The 26,389-nt window shown below is 41.8% G+C and overlaps 2 protein-coding genes across 2 annotated transcripts in view; one reads left to right on the top strand and one right to left on the bottom strand.

The window, feature by feature from the left end:
• GABRA5 (gamma-aminobutyric acid type A receptor subunit alpha5) overlaps nt 1–26,389 on the bottom strand; it is a 53,737-nt gene that overhangs the window by 7,661 nt on the left and 19,687 nt on the right. The window contains exons 5-6 of the mRNA XM_062487864.1: nt 19,591–19,673; nt 975–1,118 (exon numbers count right to left, since the gene is read on the bottom strand). Of these exons, the coding sequence (XP_062343848.1) occupies nt 975–1,118; nt 19,591–19,673 (227 nt within the window). The remainder of the gene's footprint in view (nt 1–974; nt 1,119–19,590; nt 19,674–26,389) is intronic.
• The window catches only part of GABRB3 (gamma-aminobutyric acid type A receptor subunit beta3), a 194,764-nt gene that overhangs the window by 521 nt on the left and 167,854 nt on the right, over nt 1–26,389 (top strand). The window lies entirely within an intron of this gene.

Here is a 26,389-nt window from a genome sequence, read left to right on the forward strand (position 1 = left end):
ACAACTGTACCCATTATTTTGCACCAGGGACATCATTTATCACCAGCAGATTCTGTAGGGCTTTGCCACAGGCTGCCCCTTTTCCCAAGCCGAGCCCCTTGAAACCAGCAGCAGTGGAAATCCCCCTTTTCTCCATGGCAGGCTGTTTCATTTCCACCTCTTCCCCCTCCCTTTGCTGGATGCCACTAATGCTCTCCAGCCGAGTGCATTGTGTAACCTGGTTAAGCCCTGGTCCTACCGAGTGCACGTGATCCCTTGTCCCGGCCTCGACCCCCCCGGGACTCCCCCCCCACCAACGCGCACCCAGGGCTGCCCTTGCGTGGGAGCCCAAAGAACCAGGGGGGCACGGCTCACGTGGACGCCCGGCCTGGGATTAAAGCTGCTTTGCCTCCCTAATGTTGCCACATCTGGCGCCTCCGCTTCCAGCTGGAGAGGGAATGGGAATCCTCGGGGTTTGCACCTCCTCTCCAGCCACGTGGTGCCCCGGACACGCTGCAGAGCCGAGCCGTGCCATGCCACAGTCATCCCCCCCGTGCCCCCATTCCTTTCCCTTCCTCCCACGCGGTTCCACCAAGCAATCATTTTAAAGTGATGATTGAAACGGATCAAATGCGTGGGTGGTGTTTGCCTGCCGGGGTGGTTCTTCCCACGGGGAAATAAGACAGCGACAGCGCTGGCAGCCTCAGCGAGGACAATCACCAAGAAACTGCATGAGGTTTCTCTGGAACTCCTGTAAATAGCAGGATCTTGGATCTGTACTTAGCCACAGCCTTGCGATGTACCTAAGAGACAGCATTTAACCCTCTCAGTGTTAAAACACCTCAGCTAAGTGGCCATGAACCTGCACAAGATCTCCGTAGCACTCCACATCCCACAGGTGCTTCCCTAGCCTTACTGCAATATGACCAGAACCTGTGAGTCTCCCCTCCTGCTCCAGCCATCAGGAAACCATGGGATGGGAATATTCCCCCTACCTGTACTGGTACTGATGTTTTCTGTGCCCACGGTTTGTCCCATCAGGTGATACTGGTTAAGTCGTGAACCATCTTCAGCCACCACCACAGATGTTGTGGTGCTGTTAGTCCATACATAGATCACTTCAGAATTGGGATAAGCATCTGCCAACAGGGAGAAAAAAAGAGAGTAAGGAGTAAAAACCACTGTGTAATATCTTAGTGGATCCTTAAATGATAATGACAGGGAGAAAGAAGAATGGAGGAGTGAGAGTGAATGGAGAAAAACAAATAAAGATGATATAATCATGGTCCCATACGCCCAGCTCAAAAAAGTATTAGGTTGAAGCCTTCTAATATAAGAGATGCGTGGGATGGTTTGTGAAAGGCTGGAACAGTGGAGGTATAAATATAATCCATCACAACCACTCAATTTGGGAAAGAGCAGCTCAGACCTATACTCACCTCACTGGTGGTTCCTAAATCCCAGCAAGCTGCAAAAGGTATTTTGTAGTATTTGAAGTTCTCCCTCAAAAGGACTCAGACACCTTGAATGCCAGGAAAACAGGGACCCTCTGTGTCTTGTCCTGTCTCCAGGATGGAATTCTAAGTGATGCCACGAGCAAGTGCAGGGTCTGGTGTGTATGCACTGACTGGTATATGTACGTGTGGGTGAGGGCATATATCTTGCATGTGGATAAAGGAAGCTGGAACATTCCTGCCTGTGCCTGTGATGCTGAAGAGCAGACACAGGGTACAGGGGTGAGAATGCATGAAGGAGAGCAGGAATGTGGCAGGGAGCTGCAAGGAGAGAGTAGTGTTTGTGCATAGCAGAATGGGTGGTAGTGGGAAAATGCCTGCACATCTGCAGATGTGTTTGTGATTTCTCTCGTGTTCATTTAGAGGTCCTAGGAATTAAATGTGATTGCAGTACTGCCAAATCATTATTCGTCTATAATGCTGCTGTAACTTTTAATGCTCTAACACCCAGAGTGATCATAGTATTATAAGGGAATCTTGGTTTTCTTTTACAGACAGTCAATGCTGGGTTTAGACTTTAAGCCTTCTCTGCAGATGGCCTCAAAAACCCCAGGAGACAAGTCTATATTTAATTATATTTTATTTAATATAAGTAGCTCTCACACTTTTTAGAACTCCTCTAGCATTGAAAGCTTTCAGGTCACATTCCTGCAAGCATGTTACAGTAGGCTAGAGCATATTGTACTAAAATCTCTGGGAAGCAGGCAAGGCTTACTCTCTAAATGGAAGGTGAAAAGCAGGTAGGCTTGGAAGTGGTCTGAAGTCAAATATTAATAACTCACCTTCTTCACTTTTTAACTTGGAAGGTGGGAATGCAGAATGTTTCTTTCTGGAAAAAACCTAACATCCTAGCTCAGGAGACAATACATGCCAGCTTTCCAGATCAGGACTGGAGAGTCAAGGACAACAGGCTAGGTGGAAGGGTGTGTGCTCACTCTATCAGACTGTGGGTTTTGTTTGCTAGAGTAAGTGAGCTGTCTTGGAAAGGTGCAGCTCCATGGGGGACTTCCAAAATATTCATAGGCATTGGGTCGTAGGAAGTGGGTCAACATGAGCTTCAGGGGCACTGCAAGGGCAAGAAATATGGTAAGGTGGTCCAAGTATCCATAAAACCAGGAATGTCAAGAATTAAATGGGAAACGGTCTCAGTTCTGGCTAAGAGCCTGTGTGTAGCACAATGAGCTTCACTTGAATGCTAGATCAGGTAGCAGGGAAGAAGGCAACACCTTCTTTGCACTGTTGTTAATGTTACTGAGTGGTATGTGGAAGGCAGGGCACTAGGCTAGATACATCTTTGCTCTGACTGTTTAGGGCTTTTCATCCACACCTCAGTAAATACATAGAAATAATGAGGACAGAGAGAGGGAGAAAGTTCAAAAGGTTACAAGTACATCCAGGGACTGGAAAACAGTCATGATTTGAAATTTAAGCAGCTCATCTTATTCAACTCACTGACAAAAAGCTGAGACATAGCTCAGCTGAGTACAGACACTTGCATGTGGAAATACAAAACCAGGGTAAATCTCTTGGGCTACTCACAAAAGGTGCCTAAAAGATGGTTTCAGGCAGATTCAGATGAAGAACAGGGCAGAATTTCGTAACTGGGTGGGAGGCGAGTAATTATACAGTGGATAACCTTCTGAGAAAAAAAAAATATTAACTACTGTCACTAGGAAGACAATGATAATTTGAAATCTTTTTGTCACATATCTGACAGTGGCTGCTGTATCCAGGGCTGAAGCTGATCCTGGGTTGGGAAGTTGAGAATCTACAAATTTTTCATCCTTTGTTAGCCATGTAGAACTGCCCACATGCCTTCCTTATGCTTGTATTTGTAGCTCTGAAGTAAAATTACTGTAATTACATGTCATGATCTGCTTTAAAAGGCTAAAGAGGAATGTATTTCCTATTTCAAAATATTTGCATTACAAAAAGTCATGGAATTTCACCTTCCCTTTAGAGCTGAGATACTTCATTATATCTGAGATGATTACAAGTTCACAATGTACTGTAAATAATTTCAAAGCCATATCTGGAGAAGAGAAGCAGGAGGAGATGGGTCCATTTTAAAAAGTGATGCAGAAAGCCCTCCTTTATTTAAATGCGTATCTGGTATGCGTTCTTCGTTTGCTGATTATCTCAAGGGAATGTGGGATTTATTTAGGTAGATTTGGGATTGTAAGAAAATTTTATTCTTACCCATGTTACTTTGCAAAAGCATGCAAAAAAATGCTCCTAACATGCAAACTAACTATGCAAAAAAAAAGCTCCTAACAACAGCATTAGACTTTTTATTTTATCAGGGATGATCTAGATGTATCCTCACTCAGCACTTCCCTGGCTCTGCAATGATCCCAGCCACCAGGATAACTGGGTTTGTCCTGTTTTCTGATGATGATGATACACATTAATTCATCCTGACTAGATGCTTCCCAATGTGTGTACTGTAACCAAACTCACTGAAATTGCAATCACAAAGGAATCTAGGCCTGTAAGGCTTAACAAGAATTCAGATGCTTTGGTTCTCTCCTCTGCCTGGCCTGCGGGGCAGGGGAGTCCAAAAATATTTCAACACCTCTGCTGTGAATTGCAGCCTTTAATGGGTGCTAAAACACATGCACTGGAACAGGACTGGGGGCTCCTATGCTGCAGGAGTCCAGCAGCTCCTCATTTAAGATACCTGCAATTCAAAGGCCACAAGGTGCCAAAACTCCAGATCTCACAGGTATACCTAAGCATAACTTCATGAGACTGTTTTCTTTTGAAACCATGTCAGGGAAGGGTGGTGCCAATCCCAGGCCAGCTGGTGAGAAGAGAGCATTCAGGCAGGCACGAGCACAGCATGGGGCCAGTCCCTGACTGGGAGGAAGATTCCTGGCTGTAGATCCTTTCTCACAGGATCTATTGAGAGGCTACAAGACAGAGAGCTGTGTCACTGCTAGGCCAGGAGCAGAAGGCGAAGGGAGAGTAGCTCATCTACAAAAGACTCTTGTGCAAGGGCAGGATGGTTACAGCCAGGGGTTTAAGACACAAGAGGATAACAAATGTGTTCCTGTGGAGCCCATCCCAAACCAGTGCAACCTGCATTTAACCTCCAGTTAAATGCAACCAGTGATTTAACCTCCTCAGGAAAAGTCTGTCACATTAGGAATAGCATGAATTTACCCCAATCCAGATATGTTCTATTGTGATGGGTCACATATACGATATGACCCATGCAAACATGTTTTGTGTTCTAAGAAGCTCTAAGTTTTCTGACTTTGTGCCTCCTTTCCTTACTACACATCAAGCTCTGACAGGAAAAAGCCACGCCATTCTTCTTGGTATGGCAGCTGACCATCTCCTTTCTGGTTATCTAGATAAACCTCCAGTGGGATAAGAGCGTGTACTTTTAGCAGGCAGCTGTCTTCCTGCTGCAAACCTTGTGCCATATCTTGAGAAGCCTCAAACTCCAATTATCCCACACTTGACAACCACAAGGTCCAGCTCTGCAGCTGATACCCCTGCAGGATAATTAGGCATAGTCACATTGAAAGCTGAAACTATAGGTGTAGTCTAGAATGATGTTATTTTGCTATCAGGGTAGAAGTACTGATGGAGACATGGTATAATTCACTGTCATACCAAATTTTGTAAAAACACTCTTCCACTTAAGCAAAGCTTCCAGTAGCTTGCCTACTAGTCTTGCTTGCTGGAGCACTGAAGAACTTCAGGTCTTGCTGTCTACAAATATGAGAAAGGTGTACCAATAAAATGAAATATGGAAATATATAGTCTCCTTTACATTACACACAGGGTGGGGATGTCTCCCAGAGGATGATAGGAAAATGTAGTTGAAGCTCTGGGATAGCAAGCTGAGAAAATGATGCTGGTAGTTTTGCAAAAGCAAACACAACTTCAAAGCAACTGTAAATCCAAGTGAGACTGCCTGGTGTTTATTCTGCCTTAAGCAAGCGCATGTCTTCTGGATTTATGAATCCAAATAATTAAACTTGTGTTCATTACAATCATTTTGTTGTCTTGTCAAAGAAAGGAGGAAGCCTCATTAAAGTATCCTTTCTCTTCTATGCTCACTTCTTTGAAAAAGGAAAAAAGAGATAGCAGTTGAGATGAACAGCTAAAATTACAAAGAAGTATAATTTATTAAATGTGAGAAGATGACAACAAACATTTATTTCTACTGGACAGTTGATAAATGGCTGCAGGCTTATCACCTACCAGAATGATGAAAGAAATAATATCTTCTCTTTATTTACTGACAAGCAGATCTATTTTTCTATATTTTAGCATCCGACATACACCACACAATACAAAAATGGTAAAAGGTGTCCCTTGCTCTTCTCCCCCACTTTCCTTGCTCCTGTATGTCTGGCAAGGAAAGCCAGACATGGTCTTTCTTATGCCAGTGAACAGTGGGCAGTGGAGAGACCACAACCAGAGAGGAATTACATTAAGAAAAAGTCTAGCAAAGCACAACAGTGAGTGGGTAAGACCTGGAGGATGCAGACATTTGCCCTGGCATTGAGGATAGCTCTGTTTTCATTTGCAGATGAAACAGTGTGAGCAGTGCAGAATCCTCCCTTCCATTCAAAAAGCAACTCACAAGCAGGGAGTATTATCCTGCCATTGCCCCTACCACAGGGCAGTGGTGGCATCTGTGGCGACTGATACTCTCCTTCTTGCTTTTCTTTCTCCTCCCTATTTGACAGAAGCTCCAAGGGGAAATAAAATAAAAGAGGTGGTGGGGAAGAGTGTTTCTTGGCACCTTAAGTCAGATAAATTTGAATGTGGATGGATGAACCCAAACTTTGAGTCTATGGGATACAGACATATTTCTAGGACTGATTTTTTTAAGCTGTAACCCCTGAAAAAAAAAATCACCACTGGTATCTGCCAATAAGTTTTCATTCCTGCATTACGAGGCATAAAATAATTGAGAAGCAAAGAATCCCTCTCTAAAACACCCCCTATACCCTTTGGCAGACCTCACAGGAAGCATAAAGCAGTGCCTGCATAGTTAAGTTAAAGCAGCCTGTGCAGCATGTTTGGATGCCCACCCAGCATGCTTGAGGTACATTCCACAATTAAATAGACCATTTATCCACAAGTCATGGCTGGAACTTTCCTTCCAGAATTATGCTAGTTGGATGCTATATTATCTTAAAGAGATACTGTAGAAAGATGACTTCTGGTTTGTTTTATATTTTATTTATTCTAATTGTGCAGTTACATGCTAAGCCTTTATTATCGTGACTTTTAGTATATGCCAGAAGGATTGTCAGATTGCCTAATCTTGGGAGCACTGCTAATCCCTGCAAAAGCCTGTTGAGTGGGGAAGATGTGCATAAAATTGTCAACTTTTTTGGAAACTCTAACTACACTCTGAATACACATACAAATATCTATCTTATCTAACCATTACTGTCACTTAGAGACTGTTATATAACTCACTAGAGATCCAGATTTACAGCCTCTCAGACTCCTGCAGGCTGCAAAACAGCACTGCTACTGCCATCATGTACCATCTTGAATTCTAAGAGTCAGGCTGGATTTCTTGTGGTTTGTGAATAAATATTTTGTAGCCCATTACAAAGCATCTGTCAACAGTTGTGCCTGTGTGACTCAGGCCAGATTTGAGCTCCATAATTGGAATTTCCCATTAAAATTACTTTATAAGAATGACTCCATGTACAAATGAGATCATTCCATAAGAAGAGCAAATGGCAAACAACTCTAGTAAAAATGTATTTTAAATATAGAAATAACAAGACATGGTACAAATATGCATGGTCTAGGTCTTGGGGGAAATAGCTTTTTATAAAAATAATTTTTTAGCATAAAATAGCAATTTAAATACTAAGAGAAATGTATTCACATATTAAATGATTAAGAGCCTAAAATAAAGACTTTGCAATAGTGTGATGAATTCTGATGTTCTTGGGAGAATTTTAGGGTTATGGCAATTACTTTAGGGACTTGAAGTCATTAAAATTGAGACTTATCATTTAAACTGCCATGAGTTTGCAGTACATGGATAAACAGCAGGCATGATTTTTAAATACATCACAGACAAGAAGTGTAATGTGTACAAATACACAGGACTACAGATTCATGTAACACAGTCACAGGATGGCAGGGACTGGTGGATACCTCTGGTGATCATCTGGTCCCACACCCTGCTGAAGCAGACACCAGAAGCATTTTTTCCAGCACCATGTCCAGTCAGGTTTTTAATATCTCCACGATATTCAAATCCCTGTAGCCAACTGTCAGTCTCTCTCAACAACTTGTTCCAGGGTTCAGCCACTCCCACAGTAAAAGCATGCTTTCTTCTGTTCAGATGGAATTTAATGTTTTTTTCATGACCACTGGCCCTTACTTTGCCAGTGGGCATTAATGAGCAGCACCCAGCTCCCTCTTCATCTCTCATTCCCCAATCCCTGCAATTTATACAGATGGATTGGGAGCCTCTGAGCCTTCCCTTCTCCATGCTGAACAGTCCAAGATCTCAGTCTCCCCTCACAGTAGAGGTGCCTCAGCCCTTCAATGATTGTTGTGGCCCTGCACAAGATTCTGTCCACAACGTTTCTATTCTTCTTGCACTGGGAAACTCAGATTTGCCATGTTCCATATGTGAGTAAAAATTAAATGCCCAGAAGGAAATGTTTTTGCAATGACACAGTATCATTGTCTGTGACAATAGAGGACATCCAAGAAGGAAATTATTCATGAAAACTGATGAAACTCATGAGCATATTCATGAAAAATTATAGGACACCACTAGCTGTAAAACAGGCAGTAGAAAGTCCAGTCATACTAAAATGTTAATTTCTGTCCTTCCTGAAATAAAAATAAAAATAGAATTTGGTAATATAAGTGGTATTCTATATGTTTTCCTGATACAGTTTTATTTGATTTTGTTGTCACATTCTGCAGGGAATAGTATAGGATGTTCTGAAAAATGTGCCAGACAGGTCTCAAGAGATTTCATTACTAAGCAACACTAATATACCCTACTGATCACGGCTAAAAAAATAAGGCTCTAAGTTAGATGATTCTTTTTCAGAATATAATTTACAAGTCACCTCAGGAAAAGGTGGGAATAGAAATTTGGCTTTGGAAATTAAATGGAAGCACAGACTGTACCCACAAGGTGGTGAAACATACAGAACTGAAGATGTCTGTCAAATTCATTTTGAGACACAGTTTTGCAAAAGCCATTTTCTTTGCTTTTCAAAGGAAGAAATCAGGTGGAAGGTCCTGCGTAATTTCAGAAGTTCCAGTTAATGGGAGGAAAGTCTATATATGACCCGAATTTGAGGTCAAAAATATAAAGCAAAGGGAAAAAACCCAAACTGAAAGCAACTGTATATTTTGGAGGTTGGATTCATGATTAGCATAGGCAAGTCTGCTGACTTCTTCAACACAATAAATTGACTGTTTTCAAGTTAATACACTAAATCAGTCATACTGATGATGGATGGAACACAAATACTAATGAACAGTGTCATCCTAATAATTCAGTCAGACACCTTCACAGGATGCAATTGCAGCATTTAAGAAGAGCCCTGAGCTGGAAGTTGTGCAGAGTTAACACAGAATGTCTCCTAGGAATTATCAGCAGTGACACCAGCTCTTTCTCTCCCTGTCATGCTCACTCATACCATGGGGGGGCAATAAGAGGGATGCATGTATTTCCCAAGCACTGGGACTGCAACTGGGAGTGACTACTTCCTGTGAAATCTGACACATAGGCACTAAAAAACAGACATGGCACACTGAACTGAGCTGTGTGTCTAGGGATTGCAGGTTCTCAAGGCTCCACTCAGAAAAGGAGAAAAAAAAAAAAAGAAAAAAAAAACAAACCAACAAAGAAAATGTTTTCACATGGTGCAGCCTGGAGCATGCCGAAGAGCAAACAGACATGTAGGTGCGACAACTCTGCCACTTGTGGTGTGGGATGCCTTCCACAAGCTGGAAGACTGGAAGAGGTGCCTAAACAGGGTGTGCTGTGGGAATGTTACACAGCCAGTGGTCCAGGGTAACCTGGCAGCACCAGGGTTCCTACTTCCATCTAAGAGCTGATGTTAGGGAGCCTCATTCCTTCCTTACCTCTTCCCATTTATTCCTCTCACTTGGGTCAGTAGTTTTAACACAACCTCTTTCTTTATCTTCAGGTTTAGAGGCAGCTGTTTCAGTCCAGAACTAACCTGAGAATTGATTTTACATTACCTTTAATGGTGGCTATACAACTGCTTTTCATATGGAACTTGTCAAAAGCTGGTGTGCCAGCCTCTGATCCTTTTCTTTTTCCCTTTTATGGCTGGCATAAATATCCACTCTAAGAGGACTAGAGAAACAGAACAGTAGGATGTGCTAGGATGATATTTTAAATGCTAAATATCCTAGGAACATTTCTGACCTTATGTTGGTCTTTCTAGGCCAGGCATGTGGTAATTCCACCAGCCAGCCAATTTCAATGCTGTACTAACACTTAATGAACTTTGAATTTACAATCACAATATTAGGTGCTTATATTAACTGCTTCATTAGGAGAAACAGCATGGTTATGAGGATGATGTTAAGACATCTAATTTACTTTTTGCAAGGCAAACAAAAGTATCCTCCAAAGTGTGGCAGGTATCATTACTCACTTTGCATAGTACCTTTGCAAAGATTAAGCACTTTTGCTTAATCTTAATTGCAGTGGTCGCCTCCTTTTGCAAGATGCCACTTAATATCAGCAAACCAACATGTCCTGCTCTGTAGGAGTGTCATTGTAGTTTCTTTTGAGAAATGCAGAGTGAAGTTAGAAAATACCCCAACTGATCTTGTTGTGGAGGGTGCCTTCACAAACTTGGTATTTCTGGCCACAGGTATCACAGAATGAAACTGTAACATCACTGTAATCTACAGATATTCTTCTCACCCACATAAGTGGCATCAGGGACTCAACCATCTTATTTAGTGTATCTGCTGAGATTACCATTCCAAAAGCACCCCTACTTATAAATCTGTATGGCCTGAAACCAGCTGAGAGTGATTTGAACTACTTGCACAGCTAAATATATACCTCTGTTTCTGAATCCTATCCCTTAACGAAGACATTTATAAATCTCAGAAGTACTGCTACATTAATAACACTGTGTGAATGTGTAATCAATAGGTATGCAGAGAGAGCAGGCTGAAATATTATTATTCAAACACTTTAATACTGCCTTGAAATTGCAGTCACAAGAACTTACTCCCTACAGCAAAGGTGCAGTCATCTAAACCTCCAAAGATGGATTACAGACCTCTGCTCTGGGGCACAGTGCAGCCCTGTATTTCAGAGAAGGGGATAAAATCTCCCGAGGCCATCAGTTCAAAGTGCCCAGCCTCAGTGATGGATACAAGGAGCCTCTCTGCAGGGAGCTGCTGCTGACCAGGGGGCACTGCCATTCCACCTGCTCTCTGCTGGAGTACTCAGGCACATATCCTGTCTTTGGGAACTGTCTCCTCCCAGTCCCTCTGGAGACCCAGATCCAAAGGTGCTCAGGATCTCATTTTCTCTGTGCACATATAAAACATCTCCTTATTTACAACCATCAGCTGACCTATTTTAGGAGGAGATTAACCTGAGTCTAAAAATATCAACTTCTCTCCCCTAAGACGGTGAGAGCAATCAGCTCAGCTGTATATATTTACCCTACAAAAATATAAATTTAGGACAGAGGAATCCCAGCTTTGCTGACATATTTAGCTCTGGGATGTTTTCAGCAAAATGGCTGGCTGCTAACACAGGATGGCTGTGAGGAGACTTTCAGTGGCAATGATGACAAAGGGGGAAAAAAACAGAAGGCTTATCAGGCTTTCCTTCTTAGCTCTCTTTCCTTCTCCTTTCTTCATGGGGGACAACATGAAACAACTGTTTCCTTTGAAGAAGTTTGCTGGGCTAGGACTGCAGCAGCACTAGATGACAGCTTGGACTAGCTTGGCTCTCTGTGCAGAAGAGGCTAATGAGGTTCCAGCAATTTAGGTAGAGGACTTCCAGGCCCACCAGACTAATGTGTCATAAAGGAGCTGCCAGACTAGAAACTGAAATCCAAGTTTGAGCAGTGTCTTACAGCTTTTTTCCTTCCTTAAAAACCCTAGGCAAGTAATTTTGTCATTAATGTACTGCAGTAGCACTGGGAGGCTCTAATTGAACCTAGGGACCCATAACGACAGAGGCAATAAAAGCAAGTAATGAACCACTCTATCTTTGCTCAGAAAAGACTGTAATTGCTCTTTGCTTCCTTTATGCCCACCTGCAAAGTGCAGGCAGCAGAGACCTACCAACCTCACACGGGGATCATGAGAATGATTCCAGAAATGTTTATGAAATGTTCACAAGCCATGGAAACAGCCATGTCTCTTAGAAAATAAGAGATATTAAAAACCTGGCTTGTAAAGCAGTGGAGCAGTATCTACTCATTTGTCACATTTACAGATAATATCCCATTTGCCAGTGGTACAGACCCATGTCCACAGCTGGCAACCGTAAGCCTGGTGCTGCCTTCTGGGGCATTAAGAGACCAGCAATGTCTTTGCAGGCTTGCACCCAAAGGCCATCTGAAAGCTTAACCATATTAAGTGCAGTCTCTGTGTGTTGTTTTCTATTGCTGACAACTCATATTGATTCCCTGTAATCAGGGCAGTTGTGCAGCCTTTAAATTTAGGCTGTAATCTCCAAAGTGGGAAACGTGTGCTGATGTTTGTACCATTAGCAAAGCACCCCGGATCTCCACGTGGCTCCACCACGGTCCTGTCTAGACTGCTTTCACATGAGACAAAAACACCACTGCTGAGTATCTCCACACCAACCCCTACCCCTGCCAGAACTTTTGTTTCCTTGATTTCAAAACCACCACCAGTTGAGCTTTTATTCCCCAAAGAGCCTGAGTATGTGAGCCAGCTCATGATGAGGAGGCTGCTCCCAGGGCAGGCAGAGCACAGCCTTTCAGTGATGGCTGCTCAAGGGGCTCTTTGCAGCTGCTACAAAAGCTGCTGCCAGCACCCCCAGGAAGCACTCCTTACCGATCCAACAAAAGGGGCTTTGTTAAGGATGATCCTACTGGCATGGACACTGCTCTCAGCTGGTAGGAGCCAAGACCTCAGCCACTGCACATCAGCAGAGTTTGCAGCCTGGGCTCAGCGCTGGCTGCAAGGAATGGGGAAGACAACAGCTTTTGTTCTTTCTGACCTCCCTTTCTCACTCTGTTATGAAGCTAAGAGGGAAAAACTCACTGGCTTCTACACAGTGGGTGTCCAGAAGTAGGAGCTGATTGACACAGAGCAGTGACTGTTCCACAGGAAACCCATCACACAGCCAGGGGGCCGGGCTGCCATTTTAATGCATTTTAAAATTTATCTCAGTGCAGACAAACAGTAGCCATGTGCATATGGCAAAGTCTTTGAGAAGTTAAATAGTGACAGGGACTGCAAGTGCTTGAAGGATACACTAGCCCCTTCTTCAGCCTTTTCAAGGAAGTCCTGGATGTGTGTCACTGTAATGGGTGAAGAAAAACTGACTGATAGGATCATTTCAGGGAGCCCTTTTCCCTTTTGTCAAACTAAAAGGTATACTTCTATGGCAAACCTACTAGACAAGTGATGAGTTATGGTCATACTCATTTGCAAGTTATGCAGACTGGGTAGGGTCCTAGAGCAACAGCTGCTGCAGAAACCCACCACATGGTCCAGGCCCAGAACCATGTGCTTTAGTTTCTAAGTAGATTCCTGTTAAGAAATCTTCTTACATGCCAGGAATACTTGAATATTACATCATTTTCTTTTACAAATCATTCTTGATGAATTTCCTGCCCTTTGGGGGCTACATTGCTCCACCTTGACTGTAGGACCTGACTGCCCAAAATGCTGGACTAAAGAAGCTGTATTGCTATACATACATATCTGAGATGACTATAGGCTATGATGCAACAACTGTGAGAAGGCTTCAGTGTCTGTTGTTATAACCCACTGCACTCAATGCAGAAGACCAGCACAGCTCATACAAGATGCTTGAATAAGTGTTAAAGTTGTCTCTATACTGAAGAGCCCTACTGACTGTGTCATTGAGATCCTTTGAAAAATGGGACTTCCTTCCAGCAGAAGTACCTAAAATAGTCATTAGGACAGATACAGAAGCTCACCACCAATATAATTAACACCTAACTAATCTACAGCAGTGAGTGCTTCTTCTGAACAAAGTATGGTTTTGTATTTCTGAGCCAGCAATGCAGAGAAAAACTGATTTCTAAGTTGCTCTGACTAGGGTATAATACACTTACCTACATGAGACAGCACTGCAGAAAAATTGGAACTTCTAAAATATGATTAATCACATCCTTAGGCAGATATCAAAAATAATTCTAATGAACCTCACTGCAGAAGTACTTATTTCCTTTCAAGGTCCATAGAGGGACTCTAGAGAACTAACTGGAGCATATTTTTCTTTCTGAAATTGTCACAGATCCATCCCATCCATTCCCTAGAGCTTTGCTGTCAATACGAGGCTTTTGATATGGGCCAGATCCCTGTGCTCATTCTGCAATAAAATATTCAATTTTTAAAATAACACAGCCCCATGGCAAGTCATCTGTCCATGATTCCAAGGAAAATAGAGGCAAATAACAGCAATACCATTTGGTACAGTCCACCCCTCCATTCATTCCAAGGGTTCCACAGAAAATTAGTTCAGGCTATATGCCTGTGCTTTACCAGCTAGCTATATTTAAGTAGAACTACAACAATGGTCCAACATAGTTGTCTAAACTGCCTTTTTGATGCTGCCACAAGCATGTTGTTCGTGTATCTGGAGTTCTAGCTTCTAAACAGCTAAAAATAAGGGGAAAGGTATTCTAACTAAAGAGATGTTTGGTAGCTGGGGGTAATACAGGGTTGAAAGAGAGAGAAGGAAAAATACATCAAACGTCTTAGAAATATTTGGTTTTAGTATTCACCTAATTTCACCTTATTTTAGTAATTCGATATCCATTGCAATGGAGGTGTCTAAGGAAGCAGTGATAAGCCTTGGGAAAATGTAACAGAAGATACTACTTCAGTGTGCAGAATGCCACCAAACTTACCCATTCCCTATGAGGTGACTTCTGCCTTAAATTGCAAAATCACAACTTAGTCTTGAACTTGGCTTCTCAGCATTTCACAGAGGTCCTCCCTGGCTCTCTTCACATGCCCTTTCACAAGGAAGGAACAAGGAACATCCCAGCAGAGTCAACAAGGTTGTCTCTGCTCTCAGGAATAGATTCAAGGAGCCTCTTCTGTCCAGCTGTAGGGGCAAGTAGCAGAAAAGCTCTGCCTCTACATATGAGACTGCAGTTCCAACTGTCCCTGAGACCAACCCATGAAAACATTCCTAAGAGCCATTTCCACTTTTCAAGGTCTCTTAAAATTAACATTTGTCTTTATTATTAATTTAATTATATTCTTGTAAAAGATTTTACACACAGGTTTTGAGAGGCCGAATACATTCCTTATGACATTTCACTAAACCAGAATTAAAGTCAGCTTAGAAGGACACTGTTTTCAAGTTCTCTCTTCATACGTGTAGTTTTCCTGCAGCTCTTGCAGGTGCTAATGGGGAAAAGTACAAAAACAAGAAAAACCCTCTAGATGCCATCATCTCAGTGCCTTTTCTACATTGTAAGGAAATATCAGGGAAATTTTCATAAAATACCTTTTTTTGGAGAAATTTCTCAGTGGCTATAAATCAATGGATAGTTTGTGAACAATAAGTGCCTTAATGAGTGTTACAATAAAATCTGGGATACTGTTGAAATTACTGTCTCCTCATTACTCTGACTTCACCATGCTTATTAGAAGAAAATAATTTGAGCATATCTCCTGCTACAGAAATAGCCTGTTCACTTTCCTTTATCAAAAGTAACTTCATTTGAGGTGTTGAAAAGGAAGACGTACAGAAACTATGTTAGCTACTATGCCCAGGCACTACAACTTGTTTCCTTACCAACAGCTGGAAAGCTTGCTTGTTGATCAACAGCCATCAACCTTGGCCATCTTCATGGCCAACTTAAAATTCATCAGGAATGAACACAGGTCCTCTTTTTCCTGTGCTCATGAGCTTGGGGATCTCTTTATTTTCCGAATATTCATTAAACTCTCTACTTACCCCAAAAATAGTATGGGTTTTTTTTTTGCTACTGAGTGACTAGTGGGCAGCTGCTCTATGTATTTATCCATTCCACAATACAAGGTCTGATAACTCCATGTACTCAAGCCCTGTGTCTTCAAGAGGCAGTTGTCATAAATAGATTCCTTACAGTATTTGATATTGTCTAAAGCACCAATTAACAGCAATTAACTAATTCATCTTCAGGGCAACCCTGTGAGCAAGGTAACACCGATATAATTAACACAGGAGTGAAATGAGATTTAGGAGTTAAGTCAGTTGCCTGGGCAGAGGCCTTCATGATCTAGTGGATTAGACATCTGCCTCTCCAACCAAAAACGTTGAGTCTAATCCTTTTTCTGACATTGATTTGCTACATGACCTTACGGAAAGTCAATTAACTTCTCTGTTTCAGCTGCCCTAGAGATAATGATGCTTACCCACCTGGTGACACATGGGCGTTTGGAAACTGTACTAAATTATACTCTTAATGTATTCTTAGGGACTGTCAGTGGAAGAGGTGAAACATTAAAGGTACGAAGCTTTAATGTCCTTCCTATTTTATCTAATTCTTCCTCCCCACACTAGAAACTGCCTGGGGTTAAGATCAAATTTCTTGGGTTAAGGTGCTCCTAGTGAAACTGCTTCTGGCATCAGGAATTTTCATTACATCCTGTTTGACCAGCAAAGTTATTTAGGGTACAGGTCAGCACTAGAACTGCAATGTAAAGTTATTTTAAATTTGGCCATGGAAGAAAGCAGCACCCCTCCTATGCTACTATGAAGTAATGAACAGACTGTCACAGCAATCCCCATCAAGCACTCTGGATTCAAAGGGAGCAGAGCCTGCTGCAGGGACCTCCGAGCCCATGCTCATGCATCATCCCCAGTTCCCTATAAATGAGACTTCTGCAGGATAATTTCTACAGGTGTCCTGAGCCCTAGCAGGGATGCAATCCTGCAGGCAAAGTACCTGCATTCATGTACCCCTGGAGCAGAGCCACCTGATCTTGCCATCTTGGAGCAGTGCAGAGCTGTACTTAAGAAAAGAACGACTAAAACCTGCTCTGTTCATTTCATTAGAAGCTGTCCCTGAACTTCTGTCCTTTTCATGACATGCCATAAGAGTGTTTAAAAATGCACACTTTATATCACATTTTGTGTATTTGACTGGGCTCTTAATTATTTCTACAAAATATTCTGTTGCTATATATCATGTTTCATAGGCCCACAAGATCTCCCACAACTCTAATGTAGCAAAAAATCAGTCAAATAGAACATAAGAATTCAACATTTACCTTTATTTATGTGAGAAAGAATAATTTTCCTTTTCTTTCATAATGAAGGAAACATCAGGCACTTTTTGCCTTTTGCCTGCTGAATTATAGCAAACATAGTGAGCCAGAATATTAATAACCTTCTCCTGCCTCAGCTGCAGCACTGATCATTTCTCAGCATCCTTTCTGCTGCTGATCCACCATGTGCCAGCTCTTTCATTTCAGTGCCCTGCTCTCTTCATCCTCAGACTGGTTAGCACCAGCTTCCTCTCTGCCCTCACAGCTCCACTGATAATGTGTTTAACATTTACTTTGATGCTATTCCTTAAGGCTTTTCAAAAACCTTTTTGGAAAGAAGACCATTAAAAAAGAAAGTCTTTAGAAGACAGTGAGGAAAGCTACAGCAGAAAGGGCATGTGCTTATGTATCATATTCCCCTGTAGGCTTGTGTTGCTGCAAGCCTGGAGGTGACTCAGTGCAAACTCATACCGCAGTAAATAGGGAATAAATATTGTCCTCTCCTAAAACACACCTGGACTAGTTCAATAAACCCTGACTTAGTGGCTGCTACTTGTACAAACATATGCATATTAAATCCCAATATATTACTAGGGAGCTGTCAGATCAGTAGTACAGATATTCCCAAGGCTGAAAGACTGTCTATAGCTTGTCTGTATATATTTAATTTTCGCAGAGGCCAGTGGTGTGGCTAGCACAGAACAAATGGTTCCATGTCTACACCCTGTGAAAGAACTCAAAAATTACTTGTAATACCTTATAAATGTATTCTAGGATTTTATTCGGAGCATGGCAAGGAGCATAAACTAAAACTCTATTCACCCTTCAAAGCCCTAAAATAGAAATCCTTAGTGCTGGTTTTGACACAGATTAAAATTACCTGTGTGCTAAGAGGTGATTAACATGTAACACATTTGGCACTAGCAGGACATATAATTACATTCAGACAGATTACTGGGCACTCCTTCTAAGCATTTGTAGCTTATCTTGTAATGTTATCTCATGCACTCACATTTTAATTGGGGTGCTTTTTTTTTTTGGTCTTATTATGTGGAGAGTTAGAACATGTACCTTACTGCACCTAATCTATTAATACATGGAAATATCCATTTAACTTTATGGTTGGGCTTCAGATTTCTGCTGCATCAAACTCTTTGTTTAAATATGTATGTTTTAGTATTGCATATTTTGCAAGATTTCATAAGAGTATGCAACATACCAGTTTTGTAGTCTAGACTAGAAATCAACAGATAATAACTTCATCTATTGATAGACTAAAAGATATGTGATACCAGGAAAGAAAACTTCTTTTTGTCTTAATCTTTCCAGTGGCTTTTGTTTAAACCTGTATATAAACAATTACAGTCTCTTGCGAGATGTTTTCCCATTATCAAGTTCAGAATTAAATGGGTGATTTGCATATAGTTTTTTAAGTGAAATGTAAAGGTGCCTGGACCTTCAGATTTATATTGGCTTTGCTGTAAATTAATGCTGCTGAAGTCAATGAACAGACTTGAACCTGCAGTGACCTTGTAAAATACTGGTGGCTATTTGGATGAAAAAGAATCTATCTGGATCAGAAGAGGGAAAGGAAATCAGTTCATCCTAAGTTTGGTGATGTGGTATAGTTACTGCTAGCAGTGTTTTTACTTCTTGGTATGATCTCTAGAAGACAATGTATAGTCAGTATTAAATCAGGGCATATACAGACGATAAAGGCAAAGCTTAATCTTGCTAGGATTAGTGACTCTAAATTGATATGGCTGAAAAACATTGCAAAATGCAGAAGTTAGGTGGCTTCAGGGGCTAACAAAATGCCTTGCCTGGTAATTATCAAAAGTCTTCAGAGACAATGATTGCACCTAGAAACTCTGATTTGATTACCAAAAAAAATAAAAATTAAAAAAGTCTACTGCAGTAGCCTCATTTGTACTTTAATTAAGAGCTTTGTTTTTAAATATAACCATCTGATTCCCTGGAGTTATTTTTAAAGTAAGCTTCTGGCAAGGCAGCAGTGTGGTGGATTAGAGGCTTGGAATTGAGGAAAAATCACCGTTCAGCATACAGTTTAGAATAATGTGTGCACATATACAGATACATGTGTATTAAACATCATGTAACAGGATACAGGACTGGATTTATTAAAGCCAAATGGAAAGATATTTCCTCTTTTAATATTCTAGATCTCTTTTAATATATGAGATGCAGATATTGCACTGCAGTCTGATTCATGTAAATACCATAATAATTACACATCAATCTGATCAGTCCACTGAAAGCTCTGTTTTACTCCAAATGTAAAACCAAGTTATCAGTTTAGCTGTCTGCATCTAGAACTCCATCTAACAGTGGCTGTGACACTTGATGTGGATATATAAGACATATAACCCATCAACTCACCGTTTATCATGGAGTATGCAGGCATGAGTTGAAAAGCAGCAAGCCCAGATAAAGCACAGTCATGGAGAAGAAGCAGCAGGGTAGCAGCAAGGGGGGCAGAATGGAGATACTAAAGAACCATGTTAAAAGGGGAGGGCTGGCGGGGAGGGTGAAAGATCTGTACAGGACATATCTGAACATGAAAAGCCAGAAAACCGTGTTTTTCTAGTTCTTATTCCGGAAGAAAACTTACAGCTTCCAAATTTTAATGGGCAAGCATGTGCATCCATGGGGAAATCTTCAAGCTGCATGGGACATTCAGCAGAGATGGTCAATCTGTGGGGGAGTAAAAAGAAAACACATCACATTTTTTCCCCCCCTGCACTTTTCCTTTTGGCCCCTCACTGCATTACATGAATGCTGACACAGGCATGCTTTTCCTGAAGGCTCCTTGCTCCTGCAGAAGTCACAGCGACCCCCATTAAACTGAATGTGAGAGAAGCCAGGTGGACTACTCTGAGTGCATGCCTGAGGCATTATCTAGTAACCCCTAGGCATGTGAAATGTTTTTATTTTTGCAAGCCGTCCCAGTAAGATCATTCTTTCTTATAAGTGTGTGAAGAAACTCCTGTGATGGAGTTTCTGCCATATACCTTATGCTTATCTGCTCTTTGTACATACTATAACTGGACTAGGAGTTTGACTCCTGTGTCAATTAGCACTGTTACAGACATAAAGAACCATTGACTTTATATGTAGATGCAACTATTTAAAGCCATTAAATAGATAGTTATAGATGAAAGTATATGACTTATTATAGCTGTATATAAAGTTATATATAATCAAGAACATATTTGCATTACTTTATATAGCACTACAGTTAACTTCTGTGGAAATCACATGGTGTTGAAGTCCATTTCAGTTCAATACACTGTTCAATACAGTTAAGTTACCCGGGCATCTTGTCAGGCAAAAACAACAGGGTCATATTCCCCAGCATATTGTCTAGGGAAGCAATTCTATCCTGGATTCCTCAGCCACCATGTGGAAATATTTAATCTAGACTGGATATAGGGGTAGGGGAAAAAAACCCCTTAGACAAATATAGATGTTTCCCATGGATGTTTTGCGTGATTGACAGATCAAGCTGAAGACCAAGAATAGTCTGAGGTAAATGTCTGAGCAGTGCAATATCAGTTATATTGATATCAAATGAATCAAATATTTCAAATATCTCAAGAGAGAAAAAATTTGCTTCTAGTACAAGGAGAATCCATTTTGTTTATGCCATTTTGATATTTGCATAATACAGATAGTTTGCTCAGGATAGCGAGGATGAAAATCTCATTTTACATTATGAATATCTTTATGGCTTTCTCATTTTATGCTGTTATTCCACCTCAGAGGCAGTAGCTGAGAGACATCCAAGGCTTTGCCTGGTGCTGGGGTGACACAGCTCTACTGAAGGGCAGCCTGGCTCCTAAGCAAACTATTGCTTGGGGAGTGAAAATCTCCAAAGAAATCTACAACACCCTAGTACCAGCATGCAAAAGTACACTTTCCTATCACTACAGCAACATGGAGCCATATATACTGGCTATATAGAGTCACCAGTTCCTATCAGCACCCCAGAGTGCCACAAGAACTTCTATCCAATGGGACTATAAAGGGTAATAATCTGTGTACAGATGGCATAGTGCTCAGCCAGTCCAGTTCAGTACAACACAGTGATGCCTTGCCAGGGCACTACAGCTATGCAGACAATAAATTGGGAGAAACAGCTCCACTCTGCTAACACACAGAAATTCTGGAGCTGTACCAATGGCTGGAAATGGCAAAATAAGCACAGAAAATGCAACAGTATATTGGCTGGAGCTCATATGCTGAGCATGAGCTGGGAAACAAGAAGAGAAAGAAGCAAAATGCACACAGGAATAGAAAATGGAAAGATAATATGCCATAGAAATCCAAAGGGAAAAAATCCAGTTCAGAAAAGAGACAATTTACTATTTGGTAAGAACAGACAGGAGGGATCAATGTAGCAAAGAAATTACTAAGGCCTGAGATTCCTGCACTTCAGCAAAACTGTTCTTTATTTTTGTAAAGATATTTTAAGATCACTCAGACACGTAGCTGTCTGCAGTGGAAACTGCCCTTGGGCACCAAAGCCAAGTTACCAAGAGCAGTGTGTGGATGTATTTAATAAGCTGGTTCTAGTAGTATCCTACTGAAAACTTACATCCTTTTCACAAAAATCACTCTAATGAGGACTTGAAAGCAAGGCTGCCATCCTTCCAATGCATCATTTTACTTTCTGTGTTAAACGCTGCAAACTTAACCTTCTTGATAGATTCAGAGGCCTTGCTCCAAGAGCCCATAAGAAAGCCGACGTGCTTTGCTGCAGTCCATCTCCTATCTCTTTGTCTACCAATAGTTTAGGCATGTCATTTCAGAGCTGCAGCTTGACAACATTTTAATACACACACCTGTCATCTGCAAGCATTGAAGAAGGGGATGCCTATATCCATCTTACAAAGACAATAGATGTAGAATTGGGAAGTGAAGGAATATTCAGTGCAGAATTATGCATAAGTCCTTCTGTTTCATCTCGCTATCCTATGAATTGTTTCTTGCTGCCTGCATCTCTGGAAATAATCCTTGTGTGTAATGAGGAAGGCTGTAGGCATTCATCAACTATAAATGTGGAAGAGAAGATGAGTTGCACTGAGACTGTGACCTAGTGGAATTTAATTAAGTTCCTGCAGAAATTATTTTTGCCTGTCCCAAATAAAAGGGTTGCAAATAAAGCTGGAGGGCATCTGGCTGCCACCACCTGACTCAGAAGCCACTACCTGACTTAGAAGCCACAAAGACTCTTGTGGTGCCACGTGTCCTCTGCCCCCCCTGAATTCCTCATCCAGTAAAAGGTGGAATATCCCTTAAAAAGGTGCTGCCTGCTGCAGTCTTCTGGGTCTAACCTGGGGGTAGGGAGAACCAAGCTTAGGAGCTGTTAATGTGCCTGGGACAGCCTTTCCTTTCATTAGCATGAATTCTTTGAATAAAAATAGTTCCTTTTGCTCTCTATCAATGATGTCTGCATGCTTCTTTCCTTTTCTCATGCCCCTGTCCTAGGACCACTCATAGTCTGGCCATCTTGAACAAATTAACTAGCTCTACCTGTTTGTTACATGCTATTAAGGACTATGTAGTTGAGCCTCTTACAAAAGGGTGCATTACCCACCCGAGGCTTTTGAAGTGTCTTTTAATGGCCAAAAAACTTGACAGAAAACTTGTAAGGAAACTTGACTGTGAGCTCTGATTCACAGCAGGAATGTCACCACCCTGAATTTCTGTAGGTGCTCTGTGCCCAACAGGAACTGGTTTTCATAACTATGCGAGGACCTGAAAAACAAAGTCACTCAAGTGACTCTCGGTTCAAAGAGACTGCATTTTCCTACTGTGTGCAGAAATAAAAGCAGCACAGCAGACATCTACACTCTGGGGACTGGCAGCATGGGTTGTTGCATACAGATTTGCTCTGAGATGCGGAGTACAAACTATATATTCAGATCATAGCCCCCAGAGTCTCAAAAAACTGATATCTGGGTCTATTCCTTCAAATACAACCTGCTGTGATATTTGCACACTTTGGTTTTTATCATTGTGATAAAGCTTAGGGACCCATTGTATACTCTAGTTTACACAGCTGATTATAATGCAGTTCTTGGCAACCGCCAGCATGGCTTCATGCTTATCAAACCTGATTTTCTTTAATGACAAGGTAACCCATCTAGTTGATCAAGGGAAGCCAGCTGATACCATCTTTTTGGATTTCCATAAAGTTTTTGCTACTGTCTCTCACAGTATCCTTCTGGACAAAATACCCAGCACACAGCTGGATTGATACATCATGTGAGGGGTGAGCAACTGGCTCAGGGGTTGGACACAAAGGGTTGCAGTGAACAGGATGACATGAGACTAGTGACTTGTCACTAGTGGGGCTCCATAGGGCTCTATCTTAGGTCCTGTGCACTTCAACAACTTTGTGAATGACTTGGATGCTGGACTGGAAGGGATACTAAGCAAGCTCACAGATGATACAAAATTGGGAGCAGCTGCTGCCTCCCTTGAAGGCAGGGAGGTCCTTCAGAGAGACTTCCAACAAATCCAAGGGCTGGGCAACCACCAGCAGTATGAAGTTCAACAAGGCAAAGTGACAGATTCTGCACTTGGAATGGGGCAGAATATATGGACAGACTGGGGAATGAGATGCAGGAAAGCAGCACCATGGAAAGGGAAATGGGGGTCCTGGTCAGTGGCAAGTTGAACATGAGTCACCAGTGTGCCCTGGTAGCCCAAAGGGCCAACCATGCCCTGGAGGCATCAGGCACAGCATGGCCAGCTGGGCAAGGGAGGGGATTGTCCTGCTCTGCTCTGTGCTGGGGCAGCCTCACCTTGAATATTGTGTGCAGTTTTGAGTACCACACCATAAGAAAGAAATTATTAGAGAGCATCCATAGGAGGGCTATATAGATGGTGAAGGGCCTTGAGGGGAAGCTGCATGAGAAGTGGCTGAGGGGAGCCTACAACTTCCTTGTCATGGAAAGAGGAGGGACAGGCACTGATCTCTTCTCTGTGATGACCAGTGAAACAGTACCTAAGGGAATGGCCTGAAGTGGTGCCAGAGGAGATTCAGGTTGAATATTAGAAAAAGATTCTTCACCCAGAGGTTGGTTGGGCACTGGAACAGCTCCCCAGGGAATTGGCCACAGCGCCAGCCTGACAGAGTTCAAGAAGCATTTGGACTCGTAGTGTCATTCTTGGGAATGGTCCCACGCAGGGGGAATTGCACTTGACACTCCTTGTGGGTCCATTTCAACACAGCACATTCTGTGATTACAACAAAATTACTCCCAATTTGCATTTGTTTCAGGGAGAGAAAGGAGGCCTGAGCATGCATGCATGAAACAGTCTTTGCTTAATCCTTTTAATAGGATGGCTCCAGCATGATCTTGCTGTGCCCAGTGCAGCACAGTTATCTGAGCTAGAGACAGCCACCAAACCAGGATTTTTCTGTCACAGCACACACATTGCTCAAAAGGCAGTTCTTTCCAACAGAAGCATTTAAAAGCTTCCCTCCTCCACCATCATTCTATATTAATAAAAGCCCTATGGGATTACTTTCACTCAAACAGGGTCTATGACAAGATTATAAGTGGCTGTTAAAGTCCTTTGCAAAAGGAGAATGAAACGCTGATTTTATTGAAAATAATGGTAAAATTCTCCCTGATTTGAATGGGGCCACTCTTCACCCAAAAAAATGTAACAAATGCTGATTATAGTTGCTGATTTATTAATGACAAAATCTTGTTTTCATAATGCTCCAAATACTCACACTGCTATCCAAGTGTTGATCAACCAACAAAATGCTATTGAGTACCTTATCTATCTGGAAAAAAAAAGTTAGGTCTATAAATTATTTAATTGATCATCTATAATTGTACATGAAAGATTTATCAAAGCCTTTACTTTAAGAACATAAAGTGATTACTGACGTTCTGTTTCAAGACATAAACAAGTATCTAAGAAAAGCACAATTCAAATATCAAGACTTGTTCACTTCAGAAAAGTCACCTTCAACCATTTCCACTGGGGAATTAAGCATGACAATGCTTTCAAGAGATTGCTGCTTTTTAGCAAGAAGGAAAAGAAGGAAATGTTGCAATCAAGGATGTGGTGAGGAAATAAATTCAGATATTAGGAAGGCAGACATTTGAATGCCGAGTGAATGTGCTTCAAGGTGAGGTGAGAAACCCTCAGAAGCAGTCCCTGAGACAGGAAGCACCCTGTCCTGCAAGACCCCATTTTAAGTCACTGCAGGGACCACCCCCCCAGCTGCTCCCATGATCTCCTCAGTGCAAGAAGCATCTGTTCCCACTTGTGGGTAAAGACAAGGGGCACTGAGCATCCTTCTTCTACCCTGTAAGTGCAGGAAACATTTTCCAGCATATTATCTGCAGCTGCCAGGCAGGAGATGAGGGCAGTCACCTGCCCGGGGAACCACATCCACCTGCAAAATTTGCTTTTGCTTATCAGCTACTAACTTTAATATAAAAACAAATTAAAACAGAGAGCTCTAGAATGAGAGGGGAGCAGAAAGGCAGAATAACCAGTGGCTTTTGAGAGAACTTAATTGAAGATAAATGTTGAATAATAATAGTTACAGATGAAGGGGACAAAGGAAAACTTTTGTTGGCACTATAACTATGACCAGAGAGATACAAGTTTTTCTGCCTATTTGCACTAATCCCCAAATCAGCTGAATCTTCTTAGTTTTCTGTGCACTACCCTTACCCCTGTTTAAAGGGAGCATTTAAATGCTGTGCTTTGACCCCATCTGTACAGGCAGGCTGTACCAGCTGTGGGGCTCAGGTGAGCTCAAGTGCTGTTCCCAGCATGAGACCAGACATTTTCTCTAATAAAAGGCAAAGAAACTCACATTAAACCTACCACAACCTATCTCCCCAACATGCCAAGAAAGAGTTAAGTGGATCCAACCTTCAGCCAGGCTATAGCTATGCCAGTGGGCTTGTTGGTTTCCTGAGAAAGGAGTCCTCAGGGTTGGGTCAGACCCTTTTCAGGAGCCAACTCCAGGAGAAGCTCCCAGGGCACCTGTTCTAGCAGCACCTCAGCAGAGCAATTTGAGCCCTTGTGTTATTTCCAGTATGCCCTTTGGCACACGTGGGGCCAGGAGAATAACAGAATTGATAGTTTGGGTCGTTTTTTTCAAACTGTGAACACATGGTTAGGTTTGTGAAATTACTCATTTGACCTTGACATAACCATTCAGTTGTTCTCCCACTGTGATATCTTGGGAACACTTCAATAACCAAACTCCTATTAGTTTCAGAAGGTTTTAAAGCAAGACTTGTTTCAGGCCCCAGCACAGTAAGTGCAGAGTCCAGGGAACTGATGTCTCCCTGTATTTGTGATGTAAATTGTAACATGTGCCACTATAAGCATATATATTGATATATATATATGCATATACA

This window comes from Cinclus cinclus, chromosome 2 (assembly GCF_963662255.1).
Source record: "Cinclus cinclus chromosome 2, bCinCin1.1, whole genome shotgun sequence".
Classification (NCBI taxonomy): domain Eukaryota; kingdom Metazoa; phylum Chordata; class Aves; order Passeriformes; family Cinclidae; genus Cinclus; species Cinclus cinclus.